The sequence below is a fragment of the Prinia subflava genome, chromosome 14, assembly GCF_021018805.1.
Source record: "Prinia subflava isolate CZ2003 ecotype Zambia chromosome 14, Cam_Psub_1.2, whole genome shotgun sequence".
In the NCBI taxonomy this organism is placed as follows: Eukaryota; Metazoa; Chordata; class Aves; order Passeriformes; family Cisticolidae; genus Prinia; species Prinia subflava.
The window spans coordinates 4,630,082-4,648,371 of record NC_086260.1 but is presented as its reverse complement, the minus strand read 5'-3'; the positions used below and the strand labels follow the sequence as shown (position 1 = coordinate 4,648,371).

The 18,290-nt window shown below is 47.8% G+C and overlaps 1 protein-coding gene across 5 annotated transcripts in view; it reads right to left on the bottom strand.

Annotated features, from left to right (window-relative positions):
* FRMD4B (FERM domain containing 4B) overlaps positions 1–18,290 on the bottom strand; it is a 126,436-nt gene that overhangs the window by 52,183 nt on the left and 55,963 nt on the right. For 4 of the 5 annotated variants that reach the window (XM_063412007.1, XM_063412006.1, XM_063412005.1 and 1 more), the window contains exons 2-5: positions 8,477–8,542; positions 7,696–7,790; positions 6,150–6,242; positions 2,905–2,989 (exon numbers count right to left, since the gene is read on the bottom strand). In XM_063412007.1, coding sequence (XP_063268077.1) covers positions 2,905–2,989; positions 6,150–6,242; positions 7,696–7,790; positions 8,477–8,542 — 339 coding nt within the window. Of the gene's footprint in view, positions 1–2,904; positions 2,990–6,149; positions 6,243–7,695; positions 7,791–8,476; positions 8,543–15,957; positions 16,258–18,290 lie in introns of those variants that run through there. The other variant, XM_063412003.1, reaches the window with a different exon arrangement.

Sequence of the window (18,290 nt, the reverse complement as noted above, 5' to 3'; positions counted from 1 at the left end):
GAGCACTCAAGCAATCAGGCATTTGCACCACCCTGGAGTTGGGTTTCTCCTATGGGGAAAAGCTGCAGTGAAAACTTTGGAAACACCTTTGTGAAAGCAAAAAGAAACACGACTGACTTTTAAGCAATCTTATCCACACAGGTCTTAGCACAGCCCAGGTGTTGCAGCAGCCATCCCAAACCACATTATTCCTGGCCCACACAGAGCAGAGGCTGCATGCAGAGATCCAGGTTAGGATATTGCCCTGGCAGGGCATCCTCTGGCACTGCCTCCACTGCGGAGCTCCCCCAGCACATGGCTGGGTGTGGGCTCCTGATTTTTGGCACACTGGGGGTTCCTCACTCCAAGAATGGAGGGGGAAAAGGGGGAAAAGGGGGAAAAGGGGGAAAAGGGGGAAAAGGGGGAAAAGGGGGAAAAGGGGGAAAAGGGGGAAAAGGGGGAAAAGGGGGAAAAGGGGGAAAAGGGGGAAAAGGGGGAAAAGGGGGAAAAGGGGGAAAAGGGGGAAAAGGGGGAAAAGGGGGAAAAGGGGGAAAAGGGGGAAAAGGGGGAAAAGGGGGAAAAGGGGGAAAAGGGGGAAAAGGGGGAAAAGGGGGAAAAGGGGGAAAAGGGGGAAAAGGGGGAAAAGGGGGAAAAGGGGGAAAAGGGGGAAAAGGGGAAAAAGGGGAAAAAGGGGAAAAAGGGGAAAAAGGGGAAAAAGGGGAAAAAGGGGAAAAAGGGGAAAAAGGGGAAAAAGGGGAAAAAGGGGAAAAAGGGGAAAAAGGGGAAAAAGGGGAAAAAGGGGAAAAAGGGGAAAAAGGGGAAAAAGGGGAAAACAAAAAGCCAAACAGAGGCAGGTCTAATCTCCTGGAGCTGGACTAAAGACTGAGGAATGCCAGGGAACATTCCTGGCTGTCACCAGTGAGCATCAGCCACTTGCCTCATGGAGCTGGGGATCTGCTCCTATTCAGACACTGCTCATCCTGTGGCTCCTTCCCTGCAGGAAGAGGAGCCAGCAGTACCATGGAGAGGACAGGCTGAGGGGGATGCACACCTTTGTGCATCCTCCTGTCCCCATCCCAGGGGCTCCACAGATGAGGGTTGGCCCCACGTGCCCTTCAGGACTACTTGAAACCCACAGACTGACCCAAAGTTTGTCACGTGGAACAGAATATTGTTACAAGAGTTAACAGGAAGGTTAAAAGCTACTTCAGAGTAGATGAACTGGCTCCTGCTGAAGGAGCCACAGGCTTGAGCTGGGCTGTGAAACTGCCAGCACAGAGAAGGCTGCAGGCAGAGCCAGGGCTTGCACATTTCCCTGTGTGCTGAATCACCTGGTGCTTCCTCAGGAGGAAGGGATGCTCCTCATCTTCATCCCTCTGCTGCCCACAGAAACTGGACACAACAGAACCCTCCTGCTTCTGGCAGTTTTGCTTGCAGGAACAGGGGTGCCACACTTTGGGTTGCTACAATTACAGCACACACCTTGCAAGCCATAGGGAAATAAAAGAGCCAGCCTGCCTTCAAACTGGTTTATTTTGTGCTTCTCTTCTCCTTTGCTTTCCGGCATGCTTTATACATATAAATAAACATATATACTGGCACACAAATGTGTTAATATTGACTAGGGTTTGTTTCAATAGCAGTGGCCACATTCCATCCCAAAACCAGACCCATTTTCCAGTTTAAAAATTATTTGTGCTACCTGTCTTGACAAACTGCTCCAGTTAAGGAAGAATTTAGGGATGGCTACAAGTTGCCAAGACCCTTCATTTTAAGTGGCAGATATGTCAAATGGAGATTTGCTTTTTAATAACCATAACCAGTGAGGCCCCAAGTTCTTCAAATATATTTCAAACTTTAGTATGTTGTAAAAATGCACCAATTTCCTTTAGTCTTCCAGAAAGCAATTCCTGTACAAAGCACAGTCACAGCTCTGCCATCAAGCACTTTCAGATTTCTATATTTTTTCATAAAACATGAGTACTGGATAAGAATCCTCCAAAAGCTGAAGCATATTAAAGGTAAAAAACTTTGGCTGGCTACACTGAGCTCCACCACCAGTTAGGATTATTTCCCAAGGAAAGGTTTGAAGAACTGAGTGACCCTCTCAGACTGACTGAACCATGAGTGGAAACAAAAGGCACCAGAGTTTGACATGAACTGGAAAATCCCAGAAGCATCAGAGTAAAGTTCACTGAAGTGCAGCTGCGTGCAGAGGCATGGCAAAATTGGCTCTCACACCACTCTTATTCCAGACCAAGGTGTACCTGCAGCAAATCAACCTTATTCTTTTAAGATTTTGATTACCACATCCTGATGTGACTTTTAAAAATACACATTTTACCAACTGAATATTTTAAGAAAGCAGTAGAAGCTGAATAAGAAAGTAAATACAGAAAGTATTCCAACAACTGGTTGTGATTGCTACTTTATAGGATTTGCTATTCCTATTTACTGTTACTATCTCACTGAATTAAAGCAGGAAATAAAGGAATTAGGGACCAAATCCACAACATAGAACCTTCCTCACAGGCCTTTTCTTCTTAAGAAAAGTTTGATTCAAGGTCAGTAAAGAGCCACTTGGCTCCAGTGTTTGTTATGCAGAGTGTAGGAGGATGTGCCACTGAGCAGAGCCTACCTAGGAAGTTACAACCCAGATTTCAAGTAACTTAAAAGCTTTTGAGTATTTAAGACTCGTTGTAGAGCACTGAGCACACAGCAGGGCTGTGAAAGCAGGAAACCATCATCAGCCTCATCCATTTGCATGAAGCATCAGCATTTAAGGCAAGGAGAGAGTCAGCACGCTGAAATCTTAATACTTCAATTAGTTCTAGAAATCAGACACGCCTCCTACCAAGTTCTCAGGACTGAGTATGTGGCAGAGGAGCAACAGGACAGAGATGCACAAGGAGCTCCAAGTCTTACCTGGTGTACGCAGGACTTGGCATTCAGAAAAAACAGCTCCACTGTGGTTTTGTCCTTGAGAAAGGAAATGCTTTCAATGTAGAACCTGAAAATTAAAAAAAAAAAAGGACCAAAAACATGAGTTACTCTCTTGAATAGGTTTAATCTTCCTCCCAAGACATTTTATTTCCTCAGTGTTTTGTTCTCTAGCAATAAAATAGCACAGAGGAACTATGAGCTACTGCACTTAATTTCCTGCCTTTTAGGAGGGAACAAGCAGAAATCACAGCCTGACAGCACACAGGGAACAGGGACTCCAGGTTCAACAGACCCTGGATATCTGATGACTTCTCAAACGAGATGAAAGCCCTGTGGAATGCTACAGGAGTGAAGCCCATCCCTCCTCTGCAGGTGAAGTCACAGCAGTGGAAAAAAACAACTCCAAACGTGTTGCAGTGGGGAAGCCAGCCCAACACTCTGCTGGGGGACAGGGGCTGCAGGCAGCCCTGCAGCACCACCCTCCTTCCAGGAGAGCAGAAATGTTAATAAAAGCCATTAAACTTTGCTCCAGGTCCAGATGCTCCCACTAAACACGAGGCAGAACTTTTTCACAGCCAGGCAGAGACCTGGACCAGCACTGCAGACCACCCCAGGGCTTCCCATGTCTTGTCCCTGACAGCAGGAGGGCTGGACAACCCACACAGGACAACCAGAGCCAGAAAAATCTCTCCCACAGCCCCACACTGCTCCTGAGGCTCCTGACAGCCTCAGGCTCCATCCCCTGGTGATCACCTTGGCATGGATGATTTCAGGACATTTGAACAAGTCCCCAGCAGCAGCACAGAGCACGTGGCAGGCAGCAGCAAAGCTGGGACCTGCCACACGTGTTGGGAGCTGTGCAGTGTTTATGCTGTGACTTCAGGAAAGTGATACATTAAACAGTAATTGCTTTAATATTTCACATTCCTACAGCGTGTTCCATCAAATTAATTTTAAAGCACTCTCCAGAAGGCCTCTGCAGGTAATTTACCCATTTCACAGGCATGCAGCCTGCCCAAGGGGCAGCCAGCAGCCTGCCCCAGACATTTGAAAAGCTGTTATACATTTCTGTGACTCACCTTTCTCCATGAACTCTACGAGCCACAGGTATTTCCACCCTCCCTTGACCTCACCTGATATCTTTTTTTTCCCCAGCAGCTTGGCTAAATTTTATTTTAAATACCCTTGAGTGTTTCTCTTCAGAAATGCAGAGCAGAGGGCAGGACCCACACTCTTCATCCTTTCCCAGCCTGCTGCCAGACCAGCCCTTCACTGAGTGGACCTTCCTCAGCCTGCTAAAGCCTTTGGTGCTAAATCACTGCACCAAATGTGATTTTCCTCAGCTAATGACCTCATTTGCACATCCAGTTTCTTTCAGCCAGAGTCAGGTGTGGCTGACTTACCCTCAGAATCAGGACAGTTCTGGTTCTGAATTGACCCAGAGGCAGCTCCCAGTCACTCCTGGTACAAAGCAGGAAGCTGCAGGATCTGTGGATTTAGGGTGAGGGCACAGGGGGCACTGCTCCTAATCCCAGCTGTGTCTCTGTGCTCTATTTCCTCTGTGGAACAAGCTGTAGCTTCTTATCACCCCAGGACAGATGGGGAACACTGGATCACAGAGGTAAAGGATGCTCAGGGCATGGCAGGCACATTTGGGAACACCATAAGATGTACATTCTTCTTCTACTCCAAATGCTGTCAGCATTCTTGAAACTAAAATGACACTTCTGAAAGTCCTCAATCTGCATCACAGAGCCCTTCAGCTGAGTGTACCATCCAAAATCCTCTGTGACTGGACTGAGTTTCTGCCAGCTGGCAATAATTAAATCTCAAAAGATCATCACATGTTTTCTCATTGAACAGCAAAAGCTCAGGGATGAGAAGCGATGAAGAAAAACCAGGAATCTGGAGATTCCAAGAGGCTTTTCTGCTGGAATATCTGTTTCCTATGGGCCAGGCAGTTTCTGTAGTGCAAATTATTTCTGTATCTTCCTCCTCCTGCTCTGTATCTCACTGCCCACCTCCTTGGTTACCTGCTCTGGATCTCATGACCCTTCTAAAAGTTGATCTTTCCAAGCCCACTCCTCACACATGAACTCTTGCCCAAGTCTCTGCACACCCTGTCCTGTTGAGGACAATCTTGCAACAGAGAGGGCCAAAATGAGCACCATGAGCAAACAGCATAAATTCCACCCAAAGAATGCTCAGTGCTCAATGACTTCACAGCTTTCTTGGGCAGCCACGGGCTTTGGCCTCCCAGATCCTGATCAAACACTGTAAACACAGAGAAGAGCCCATCATCCCTGTGTAAATGGAGCTTTTTCTTTCTGCTGAGTGTGGAAGAGGAGCTCTGGACACCAGCACACATCAGCAGAACAAAGTGCCACTTGTTTGTCCCATTCCCTTGCTGACCATGGGCAGACACTGGTGCCAACAGACCCAGCTACACAAGAGGCTCTGCCTTGGAAGTGCTACAGATAATTAAGCACACAAGGCATAAATTTACCCAGATCTGAAAAGCAAATGAGGTCAGTCTGCTCTCACGTTCCCTCACAGACTGCAAGGAAAACAAAAACTCCATCAATATTAAGAATATGATGCTTGATCTTTTCTGCCAGCACAGCTCTGCTTTGTAGGACGTGGGGGCTTTTCCAGGCTTTTAACCAGCAGAGCTTTGCCAGCTCTAAAGCCCTAAAGTAATGCAATTACATTGGCCAAAATCATCATTTTGCCAGGGATTTTGTTCTTTCCTGGGGACTGGTTAAGCTGTGAGCAAAAGAGCCATCAGCAATCCTTTTAAAGTACACACAACCCTTAAGTAAACAGAAGGAAAAAAGTAAGTAGAATTGTTTGAGTAAACTGTATTGCAATTTAGCACACTCAAAGACAAGTCAGGCAAAGAAGATATTTAAAATATGAGGTTTCAAACCAAAAAAAAACCCCAAAAAACCCCCCAAAAAACCAAAAAAACACCACCACAAAAAACCCACTCTAGGAATAATGTCCTAGTAACAGTTTAAAAAGTAGCAGGTTCCAACCTACTTTATTTCATAGTTAAATACAAAAGAGAGCAGCACTTAGCCAGGGCCTAATCTCCTTCTAAAAATAACACATTGCTTTGACATTTATTTCCTTTATCAAATCTGTAATCAGCTCCTTCAAACAAAGCCCCCTGGTGATAAATAAACCCCAGTGGTAATGTTTGCTTGGTGGAAACAATTACTCACCGAACAGCAAAGTACAAAGTTGCTGGCCCTGGTTTCTTGGGCAAGTCATGGTCCAGGACACGGTGATCCAGCTGCAGCCAGACACTCTGACCTCTATGGAAACAGGTTGGGGAGAAGGTTAAAAACTGGCATGGAAAATACAGAAATTGGTTCTTTTCGGTGCCCCTGTTTACTTCAGAAAGTTCAAGACTCGGCTCCAAGGCAGGCAAACATCAAATGACTTCTTTTTTTTTTACCTCCCCCTTAACCCTGCAAGGCTGAGCCATGGGTGCCCTCCAGAGGCCACACACTGCTCCCTCCAAGCACCCAGCCCTGTGCATACACCAAGGCAGGCCCTGGAATCCCACTGGGGAAACCAACAGCTTTTAGATAATCCCCTGGCAGCACTTGAAACCTCACCATGACTCAGTGCCAGCAACCAAAAACATCCAGAAGAATTTCATGGCAGCTCCTCTGGGGGGAAAAATAAGCCAAGTGCAAACAGCATCCTCAAGGGATTTACAGAAGAGCTGGGGGAAAGTGTTTTCCAGCAAGTGAAAAGGACAAGGATGTGAAAAAATATTCTAGGGATAGCCCAAGCCGTGAGTGGCTGGTAAAAATAACAAAGTGGGGTCAGGGCCCCAGAGGGAGCAGCTCCAAGAACTCCAATGTGTCCCCAGGGCCATCCTGCAGGTGGGATGTCCCTCAGCAGGGTGGCCCCAAACACAGCTCTGATGGATGAAAGCTTCCATCCAGCACTGCATAAGAAGTGGCATTGGAGAGCAGCAGGAGTTGATGTCACTCCCAGCAGACAAGAGGTTTATTTAGGGGCTGTGTCAGTGCACAGTTCCACATCCCCACCGCCCTGAGGACCTCTGCTCCAGCTTTTGTGGCAGAGCTGGAGGTAACTCCCTCCTCTGGAGACGCTGCCCTGCAGCAGCAGAGCTGGGGAAGCATTTCAGTGCCCTGCTGAGATGAGCCTGAGCAGCAGTGAGCCTGCAGTGAACCCAGCTGGCTCTGGGGTAATGCCATGAACAGATCTCCCACAGCACTGCAGAGCCTGCACACAGCCTCACACCCAGGCTCAGCCAGAGCAAAGGGGTGCCTGGGCAGGACCAACCTCAGAGCTCACTCTGCTCGGGAAATTCAGGGTTAAAAGGCTCAATAAGACATTTGAGATTCAGTGCAAAGCAGTAGGAGCAATTCATTTTGGAAATAAACGCAAAACTTTTCTGTTACTAAAACTGCAGAGGAGGAAAGCTGAGGGTGCTCACATGGGAAACGATCACTAAATCAGTTTTTTCACTGAGTCAAATATGAAATGTGAAATCATCAGGAAAATATTTTACAAAGATTCTCTGGTTTGTGCCCAGAAGATATTTTCCAAATATTTTCTATTTTGTGCTTTCCACTTTCCCCAGCCAAGCAGCGCAATCACAAGGTAGGAAACTCTTTCTTCTTTGAAAGAAAAAGTCATTTTTCCATCATGCAATGCTCCCACAGTATCAGAGATATGGTTTTACACTGCAATAATGACACAGCTGATTAAACTAATAAACATACTCACGTATCATCAATAAATGTTATCCCAAAATACTCCTTTTCTTTCAGGTTGAAGTGTGAGGCCACCAGATCCAGTAACTCCCGAGACAAAAGTTTGGGCTATTGAAAGAATAAAAATAATTTTATTCATTTCAGTCCAGGCTTTTAATAAAAAATACAAGTTTTCTGTGCAAATGCTGACATTTGAGTACATATGGCCATGCTAAAACCCTGTTGTACAACTGAGTACAGAGGTGACATAACAGACTCAGGGTGTCACAGTGGAGCTGTGAGGAGCATGGAGAGGCAATTCTGTGCTTAATCCGTGACATTAAGCTGAAGGGCACAGACTGAGTGCTGCTTTCCTCTTTCTGGGGGAGAAGGCAGCATCCCAGCCTTTCCTGCACTTACAGCAGGAAGGATTTTTCAATTAAGAAAATATTGTGTAGTGGAGGATGTCGTGCTTTGAGTTCTGTTATGGGAATAAAACATCCTCCAAAAACAGTTTTCTTCCCATGTAAATGACAAAAAACCATCACCACAAGGGGTGTGTTTAATATCCTTTATGAGTTTTGGTGAAAGCAAAAACTGAATGCAGAACTGATGGCAGATACTCTGCCCTTGATGCACGGGGAAATCCTTCAGCTAATCCAGGTGTCAGGAGAAGCACACACTGCCTCAGCACGCTTATTCCACCCCTGTGAGGTTTTCTAGTGAAGAGGTTTAACTTTTCTTCAACCCTCAGAAGAAAACAAGCAGAGAAGTCTGGCACTGGCTGCCAGTCCCCAAAAAAGGGAGGAGTGTACCTGAACCAGCAGCTCCAAGTTCCTGTCATCGAGGAGATGCACCTGGCAGTGCCGGCCCTCGGTCATCTGCAAAGACACAGCACAGCCCTGTCAGCAAGGACAGCACTCCTGGCTTTCCTGGCTGCCAGCAGAGCACGTGGGGCGTGGGGACTAGGGCAGGGTGAAGCAAGGGTCTGATTTTGATGGATAAGGGGATTGACTCCATATCCAAGCAGAGTCCTTCTCCAAGGACTCCAACTGGGGAGCTGCCTCAGCAATCTCAATTCCTGTCAACTTCAAGCTGGAATTAAGGGTGCTTAGCAGCACTCAGGATCAGATAAAAAACCCATAAATGCTGTGAGAATTCAATGTGAGGATGAACCAGCCTGGCCAGGTTCTGGCTTTTGCTCTGGTGAGGAGTGGATGACCAGGTTCCCAGGAGAGCCAGAGCCAGCCAAGCCTCCCTGCTGATGGGTCAGCCCAGATCTGATCCACTGACCTGTGTCTGGAGGAGATGGAGTCTCTCCCAGCACAGTAACATTCTCACCTGGCAGCTCCTGGAAGTCCTCACCTCCATGGGATCCTTACACAGGAGCTGCACACACCAAGAAGGTGCTTGAGCTGCATGACTAAGAATGGGATGAGCTTTGCAACCTCTGATGCTATATCTGAACCACCTCTTTCATGTCACACTCATCTCCTGCAAATTAAGCCTCTTCCTCTCTTTAGGAGGCAAGCAATTCAGAAATAGCTGCCCATTATGCCCTTTTAATATCTGCCCTTTGAAATCTAATACATTTCAATGAAAGCTTTTACATTATTTAATATCTGTTCTAATTCTGGGCCTTTCAGCAGCTTCACTGAGAACCAGCTTTGCAACACTCTCTGGGTGAGAGCTGCTGAAGGAAACCTGGCTCTCATATTTGTTCTCCCAGCCTCGAAGTAACTCATTTTCCTGACACCACAAGCTCCCAGCCGACCATAAATTGTGAGCTGAGAGCAGTGGCCGGGGGTGGTTTGCTTAGACAGGGGCTCCCAGAGGGATTAAACAGTAACACGCAATGGTTTCTCCTTTCACATCCCTCTGGCTCTGCAGGGACAGGAACAGGGACTAGGCTGAGCTGTAGCACCACCAGCACCTCTCATCACCTCCTGCCCTGTGCACGCTGCACACCCAAGCCTTACAGAGACTTGAAAATAAACACAATTTAAACGTGATTCCAGCAGAACCACAGAGACCTCCCAGCTCTGCACAGACACGGCCGCTCTGTCCCAGCCAGCCCTTCTGCCCCAAGCACCCAAATCAACAAAGCTTCATTGTGCCGACTAACTGAGCTCCTTTAGACCAAAAACCGAGAGGGAGTGCCCTCCTGAGGAGCTCAGCAAGCAGGTCAGAGATGAGCATCCACAGGCACAACTCCCCACAGTGTCTGGGGAAACCGAGCTGCAGCACCTGTGCCCCAGCCCCGGCAACTTCTGGCACTGCCGAGCATCACATCCCCACCAAAACACCAACACTGGCACAAGGAGCGCCTGCAGAGCCAGCCTAGAGGGAAGAAATCCCCTCCTTTCCCTTTGTCTTACTGCTACGAGTTTGTGCAGAAGTGCCAGGTGAGGAGTGACACACGGGGCATGCAGCAGTTCAGAGCACAAAGCTGCTCCACCTGGGGACAGCAGCGATCTCACCACTGCATGCCCTGATGTTTCATGTCCTGGTGCTGCATCCCCTGATGCTGCATCCCCTGATGCTGCATCCCCTGGAGCTGCACGTCCCCCTGGTGCTGCATCCTGCACAGCATCTCCCCCCCTGCCTTGCCAAGGGCCACCTCCCTGCCAAGGTTCTGCCTCCAGCCATCCATCCCTCGGGGCTCTGGAGGCAAAGCTGCACCACCCCAACTCCAGCCTGCTCCCTGAGATTTATCTGCTGCCCAAACACAGCACCCAGAGCCCTTAAATCCACTACAATCCACTCTCGGGTCCACTTATTGAAGAGCTGAAGGGCTGCCATGTCAGGCTCATAACTAAATTAACCATCAATTAATCATTTCATCGGGGCACCTTTCAAGGTGGAGCACATTTCTGCCTCTGCCACACTGTTACCAATCTGCCCCCGTTGCGAAGTGTCAGATCAGTGCTTTTAAATCATTCCCCATCTGCTGCTCTGAGATAGCACGAGGGTTGCCACTGTTTAATTGTGAGCTGCTTTAGCTTTCACCCAGTGAAATCACATCAATCACTTCTGAGTGTTTTAATTGCCTCGATTGTCTGTTGTTAAGTAAAGAAGGTTTCTGTTAGAGCAAACACATCCACAAAGCCTCGTGCTGAGGAGAAAGAAAGGTATCTGTAAGGATTAAAACATAAAAGAAATAGAAGCATCATCTGTGCTTCAATTCACCTACCCAAGGTAACTGCAAAGCACCTCAAAAGTAAATAAACCTCATGACACCCCTGAAGATAGGCAAGATATAATTATCCCTGATTTTGTTGATGAGACAACATAAGGAAACAGCTTAGAAGTCTCATTTGCAAATATAGATACAGACAACATTTAAAACCTGAAGACACCAGGAATCTTTCCTCAGAAATCACACATCCACTTCCCAGGGCGCTGCAAAGCTCATGAAGAAGCTGCAGAAGATGCCCAGGGACAAAGCACCCTGAAATGCCTTTGGTGAGACAAACCTGGCAGCTCCCACCTGCATCCCCAGAGCTCTGTGGCCACGAGCTCGTGCCACCCCAGGAACTCTTCAGCAATGTCCAGAGCCGTGAAATGCCTGTGGCTGTGGCTCTGAGAAGAGCTGCTGGCACCCCTCTGCTCCCCCCAGCCCATTCCTGAACACCTGAGGGCCACATTCCTGCCAAGACACCTTCTCCACCAGGATGAGACACAGGGTACTCACTGTGTGGCACCACAGCCTGCTCAGGGAACACAGATCTGCTGGTGTGACCATCAGCTTTGCATCTGTAGGCTGCAGTCCCCAAACAAAGCAATGTTAACCTGGACAGCCTGAGCCCTTCTCCTCCTGCTGCACTCCCAAAACTTCAGCCACCAGCACCCTGCTTCCTGCAGCTGTGCAGGAGCTCACTCCAAGTATCCCCACCCCACTGCTGATGGGGCAGAGCACTTCTCTTGGCTCACCCCATTCTTATAATCAGAAGAAAATCACTCCCAAATTACTGTCAGAGGGAAGCACAAGCCCATCCTACACCAGGAATGTCGCCCACCAGAGAGGTCATCTCCAGGAGACAACGCTCTCCTCACATCCAGCTGCCCTCCCTGTGCAGACAGGCTCTGATGTACAAGGCAAGACTCAAAATCCACAAGTGTTTTCTGTACAGGAGGGAGAACCAAATAGCTTTGAAAGCTATTGCAGCTGCAAGCTCACCTCACAAGCTCTGGAGTGTCAGTGCCCTTCCACCAGCCCTGTACATCCCAGGTGTGCCACAGCAATGCTCCAGCACAGTCACAGGTACCAATAATCTGCTCCCATCCTCTTGCCTGGAGAGAAGCTGGAGAGCTTCATGAAGAGGCTTCCATCACTTTCATCAAAGAGTTTTGGGCAGAGAAAGGTGCCCCCAGCTCAGCAACTGGAGACTCTGAGCTCCTGGAGCAGCAAAGGACTTCTTTTTCACTCCCCCAATGACACTGGTGTGATTTATTTGATTTATTCCCCACAGCACATCCGCTCGCAGGTCTGTTTCCTCAGGCTGTGGGAAGGGATTTGTGCTGTGTCCCAACTCCCAGGGCACCAGGCTCCCCAAAGACCCAAAGCCCTGGAGCCCTCACTGATACATTTTCTTTCATCCTATTATTATTATTTCATCTTATTATTATATATTATTATTATGAATTAAAATTCAGGACGCCCTGCTAATCTGAACAATATAATTGATTTTCTCTGTGTTGGACCAACGCACCACGAGATGAGCACAGCTGCCTGGCTCAGTCAAGAGCTGATGTGAACAGTCTTGAGATATTTATACACACATCTGTTTTCAGCTTACTCTCATTGATTTGGCATTGTCTGTACAAATGAACAATTTTTGCAACATGCCCCCAAATTGGTCGTCTTAGCAGTTATTTTAAAAGCCTGCTAATATTTAAGCTATTATCCAGTAAAAGAAGTAGCAGCATAAAATTCATGAAGCATCTCTGTGTCTCATCTCGTTCCCAATAGGAAATTAGGAGAGAGAAATTACACAGCCCTATTTTTGGCAAAACCACACTGAGAGACTGGGAAACAATAAAAATCCAGCATCCCAAAGTCACTTGTATTCTCTGTACACAAGTAAGCAGCAAAACCTCAAAAATTGAGAGGACAGAAAAGAGACAAACACTTTCCACTGCAGAAATACAATTATATCAATATACTGCAGCTCTCCTAATTTACAGGCTGTCAGCAAGAATCTGATTCACTCAAATCTTCAGTAAAAGAGGCAGATAATGAAGGGAAACAAACAATTCTCAGAATATCCATGTGTGGAAATTAAAACATATGGTGAGATTGTAACTCTACCCAGAAAATTAGCATTATCAAAATGTTTCATTAGCTGGGAGGAAACAACATTTTGTCCTTCTTTGTTTGTCACAAAAAATATGACAAATTCTCCACCTTGAATCATCAAAGCAGATTTTCCAGAACATCCAGCCTTTAAAAAGAAAACCAGCAAGGCAGAGAAAAAACTCAACTTCTTGGCTACTTAGACCAATTCCCTACGATATCCTGAGCCTGAATGTTTGTTTGGGAAAAAAGCACATGCAGGATATTTATGCTATTTCTCTTGGACAGAAACATCCTCCCTGTGCAAAGCTGGTTGTTACATGCAATATTTTTAGACATCCATGTGTGTCATCCCGTTAAGGAAAAAATCAGAAAAAGAAAAGAATAATTAGACAGGGTGTAAACAGGAAATCTCAAAAAAAAAAAAACCCAACAAAACCCTTAAGCCAAAGAAAAAGCTGTCAGAATAACACATCCCCTGAAGGGAAGCTTAGGAATGGAGAACCATGAAGGGTCTGGGTCAGGAGCAAACCCCAATGTGTTGAATTCCCTCCAGGTCAGATTTCTCCCTTCCACAACTGGCTAAGTTACAAAGAAGCCACTTGGCCTATCCACCACTGACTTCTATTTTTAAGCCTTTTTTTGTTGTTGTTTTAAGGTCTAGAGAAAGCCAAAAAACAAAACCCAAGCCCTACAAACTCTCTGGCTAAAGAAGAGAGGCTTACACACAAGCTGCACATAATGAAGACAAAACTGGGAGCTGTGTGTGGCAGTGAGAGGCTCAGGGCTCTGCTGCATCTCTGGGGATGTGCCACGCTCTGGGCTCACAGGAGAAACCTGCCCAGGGACAGGGTGGCTGAGCCAGGGTCCTGCAGCCACCTAAAAACTCATCAGCAGAAGTAAACCACCCCCAGCCACATCCAGCTTCACACCTTTAATACCCTGAATTCCATGAGGAGTTTTTTGGAAGGAGCAAACCTCTCCTCCAGTTCTCCTCTTTCCTTCCCTCCCTGTTGTTCAGGCCTGGGTGCTCCTGCAAACATCCCAGTGTGACACCAGGGATTTGGTCCCAGATGCATTGAACTGTGCGTGTTATTTCCATGAGCTCCTGACAGGGTAACCACGTGAAATTAAACTTCACTGGCAGGTGAACAGCTCCAAAAGGTATTTTATAGGTAGGAAAAAAACACCTGTACTGATGCATCCAGTGATGAGAGAGAAAGGGGAACCATTTTCACTACACAATTGGCCAGCACACAGCCTTAAACCTGTAGTTTAGAAAGTGGGAATTTGGACTGTGGTACATCATTAGTACATAGATTATAAAAACTGCCTCATTTATTTCTGAAACAGGCACACCACAGCGGCTCAGCCAGTCAGAGCACTGAAGAAAATAATACAGATGACAAAAAGCCAAAGAGCACAATTCCCTGTGCCAGAAGGAGATGCTGTCCCTTTGCACACTGACTTCACAAAGCCTGTGCCATGAGGACATCCCCAAAATGCTTCCATCCTGCTTTTGGCAGTGCCTCATAGGCAGCAGCACAAGCCTGGAGCACCAGGCTGGATCTTTAAAGGATTTCATGTCCAAATCCCTACCTCAGCTGCACTTAAGCAGCATCACCAGTAATTTCTTGTAGAGATTCTGTTTTTGTTATCCAAACCTCTCTTCTGTAACTCACAAGCCTGTAAGAGATTTCAAAGCTTAATACTGAAGCCCCTACACTTCAGGTATTTACTGGCATTTAGGTGGGTTTTTTCCTTTGGTTCTGAAGGCATTTAGGATCAGCTCCTCACTGCTCCAGATCAGCACTGCTTCACTGACTTTGGTACAACCAGCCAGCTCCTGTCTGGCCCCTGAACGTGCACAGCCTGATCAAAATGTGAAATCACATGCAAGAATGTCTGGCAATAAGGAGCTGCCCTAACCAGGCACATCTCAGGAAAATAAAAGCCTTTGCCTGTCCCTCTGGAAGGAAGGGGCATGCACGAAGCTGGGGGGAAGAGGGAAAAAGTTATAATGGTTTAAATGACCTCAGAGTTTCCTGGTGTGTCTGTTGGGAGAGCAAAGCTTCATGATGGTTCCAGCACTTGGAGTCACTCAGAACTTTAAGGAAAAAGCAGGAAAACAACAGACACAAGTTTGGGGCTGTAGCAGCATTGCTGTGGAAGCTTTTTAAACAATCTGCACAGATCTCCAAAAATACCAGGATGAAGATTGTGGGGAGCCTGTCTGCAACCCCCACATCTTCCCTGGCCAGTGTAGGTGCCACCACTCAGTGTCCCATGGTGGGTGGTGCTCAGGATGAAGCTGATGGATGAGGACTGGAAATGCTCCTCTCTCCCACGAGTGAAGATCTGAGGAAGGGAAGCATTGTCCCAACCCACTGCCACATCCCACCCCGCTGTGTGCCTCCCCAGCAGCTCCCCTGGCACACAGCAGTGCAGTGCCCTCCCCTCTGCACTCCCTGGTGCCTCCTGCAGTGCCCAGTGGGTCAGCTCTGGCTCCAGAAACTCGTGTTTCCCCAGCCTCTGCTCACACCAGCCAGGGGGTTCCTGCCACACCACCACAGTCTGGCTCACACAGACACAATAAAGCTGCAGTGATCCCTCCGAGGGCAGTGGCAGAGCTCCCACCAGCTTTATGGGGACAGCCCATGTCTCCAGACATACTGCCTCTCCCTCCTAATCTGCAAGTCATAAAGAAGCCTTTGGCTCAAGTCCTGTCTCCAGTGCAGTCCATTAATTTTGCCATTAATTTTAACAGGGGCAGGGTTTTGCCTTAAATCATGTGTTATCTCACTATTAACCTTTAACAGAAGCCAGTATCTGCTTAATGTTAAATAGCCAGTGATGCTCCACAGTGGCTGGCTGCATTTTCCACCCCCTGTGCTCTCCAAACCATCCTGCAGGAGCACCCAGGTGACCCCAAGTGCCACCCCTGTCCCTCCCAAGGGCTGCAGAGGCCACCTTGGCTCTGCACTCTCACCAGATCCTTACCCACAGCAACTGCAGGGACTGTGCAGAGCCCTTCCCAGGCCTCAGGGCATTCTCCTTCTCAGGACCAGCCAGGCAGGGCCAGACACTCAGAGCCAGAACTGAATGACATGCACAGAAATAACGTTTTAAGATGAGACAGGCTGGAGAAAAGTGCCAGCTCTGCACTTTGATGCCCCTTTGATGATGCTCTACATGGAAATGTTGGCTCTGTTGAAGTTTGGCAATGAGCTGGAGATAAAACACAAGTGCCTGGAACAGGGGGCTGAGAGGCTGCCTGGGTTGCATGGCACCTTCCTAAAATAGCCATGTGAGCTGGAGAGAGGATGAAAAAACTGGCTCCTGCAGAGCATCAATGCCTTTCATGTAAGCCCCACCAGCTGAGGCAGTGAAAAAGTCTGGCACAGGAACAGCCCAAGTGCTCTCCCTCACTGCAGGCCCTGTGGCTTTGCAGGGCCACGTGCCAACACACTTTCCATGCAACCCTCCTTCTCCCCACTTATTCTATTATTCCTCATTGCAGGGGTGGCAGATCTAAGGGACTTTTTCAGTCACTCTATGCTTGTACAGCATAACAGGCACAGCCTCTTGGGGTCAGTAGAAAGATCCCACTCACCAGAGCAGGTTGTGGGGTTCTAAATCCCATCCTCCTCTCCCAAAATTCTCAGAAACAATGATGAGCACTGTGGAATAAGATGCCCAAAAACTGAACAAAACCAAAGAACAGTGATAAATTAAAATCCAGGGAACGAATTAATTCAATCTTCCTCAGAATCATAATCCAGTAACCCAGCCAGGAGTTAAAGCCCTTTGCCAAGAGCAAAGTATAAGCAGCAGAATTGCAGCTTCTTGCTCCCAACCAGGAGTGTGCAATGTAAAAGCTCACCCCTCTCCTCCCCGTGAGGAAATCCTGCAGTGTAGCTGCTTTTCCTGATGTTGCCCATGGTTTTTCCTGTGCTTGCTTTTGCTCCATTCCCCATGGGGGTGCAGGGGTTGTTCACTGTGCACAGCACAGGGGTGGAAGCACTCAAGTGCACAGGCAGCACCAGCCCCATGGCAGGAGGCAGAAGCCCCACACTTTCCAGCTGCCAAGCAGCACCCAGCCATGATTTCACCTCTCCTGGCACTGCCAAAGGCCACAGGATCCCTCTGGCAGTGTTATCACAAATGTTGAGTCCTTCTGACAGAGAGGGAGAGGTCAACTATCCTCTTGAAGGATCAGCACCTTTGTTGCAGGAGTATTTTCCTTAAAGGTGTCTCAGGCTGAAAACTAAAGTGTTTCTCCCACAGGTCACGTCCATGAGGGCTGACCTGCCACTTTACAGTGTATTTAAAACAGAGAGAAAAGAATAGGCAGGCAACTCTACAGCTAATGCTATTAAAAAAAAGATCTGGAAAATTAATAGGAAACAATCAGTACAAATCTGCCAGAAATATCAAGTCAATGAAATCCAACATCTGCTTTCCTTGGCAGCACACAGGCAGTAAATTCGTGTCTGCTGGAGACACGCTTATCACCAGCAGTGCTGAGACACTGCAGGCAGCTCATTACTGCACACAGCCCCTGGTGCTGCTTTGTTCCAGTGCACCCTCCTGGGAATTCAGGGGGAAAGGTGTCCTGTGGGATCAGAGTGCTTTCCTGATGCCACAAATGCAGAACAAATGCAGGGGCTGCCTGTGAAGGGGCACTGACAGCGTCCTCTGTCCCTGAACAAGCAGTGCCCACATGGGGCAGGACTGGCCACCTGCCCCCCTGTGACCTGTCCTGACCTTTGCTCCTCAGCCAGCAGGCAAAGCAGTTAAGCTCCAGCTTCTTTGCTTAAGTCTCTACAACACCAGTCTCAGGGTTTATTCTGTGCAGAGCCCTCTGGTAACTTTTCCTGAGTTTTACCTCACCCCAGAAGCCATCCCTGACCCACCTGAACAAACCCAGATTTCCCTGATACAGGAATCGTTACAGAAGATGAAAAAATACCCTTATAAAGAGTAATTTCACATCCTTGGAGACCCACACTCTGCCTTTTTGCCTCTCCCCAGCCCAGAAGCTCTCCCCTATATCTGATGGCTTTTCACAGGATGCTCCTCTGTCCCCTCCACCACCTCACTGCTCACCTCACTGCACTGGGTTTTTGAGGGAAGGCTCCCAAAGAAGGAGACACAGGCAGAGCAAGCCCTGGCCAAATAATTGCCATCCCCTCCAGGCAGCATATCATCCTCTAAGGTCATCTTGAATCTCTTCTTTTCCCACCCCAAGCAGGTCCCTGCACCCAGCATCCCCTCCTGGACTTTTCCAGCCCCTCATGCTTGGCAACAGCCCCTCAGGAAATCCAGATGCC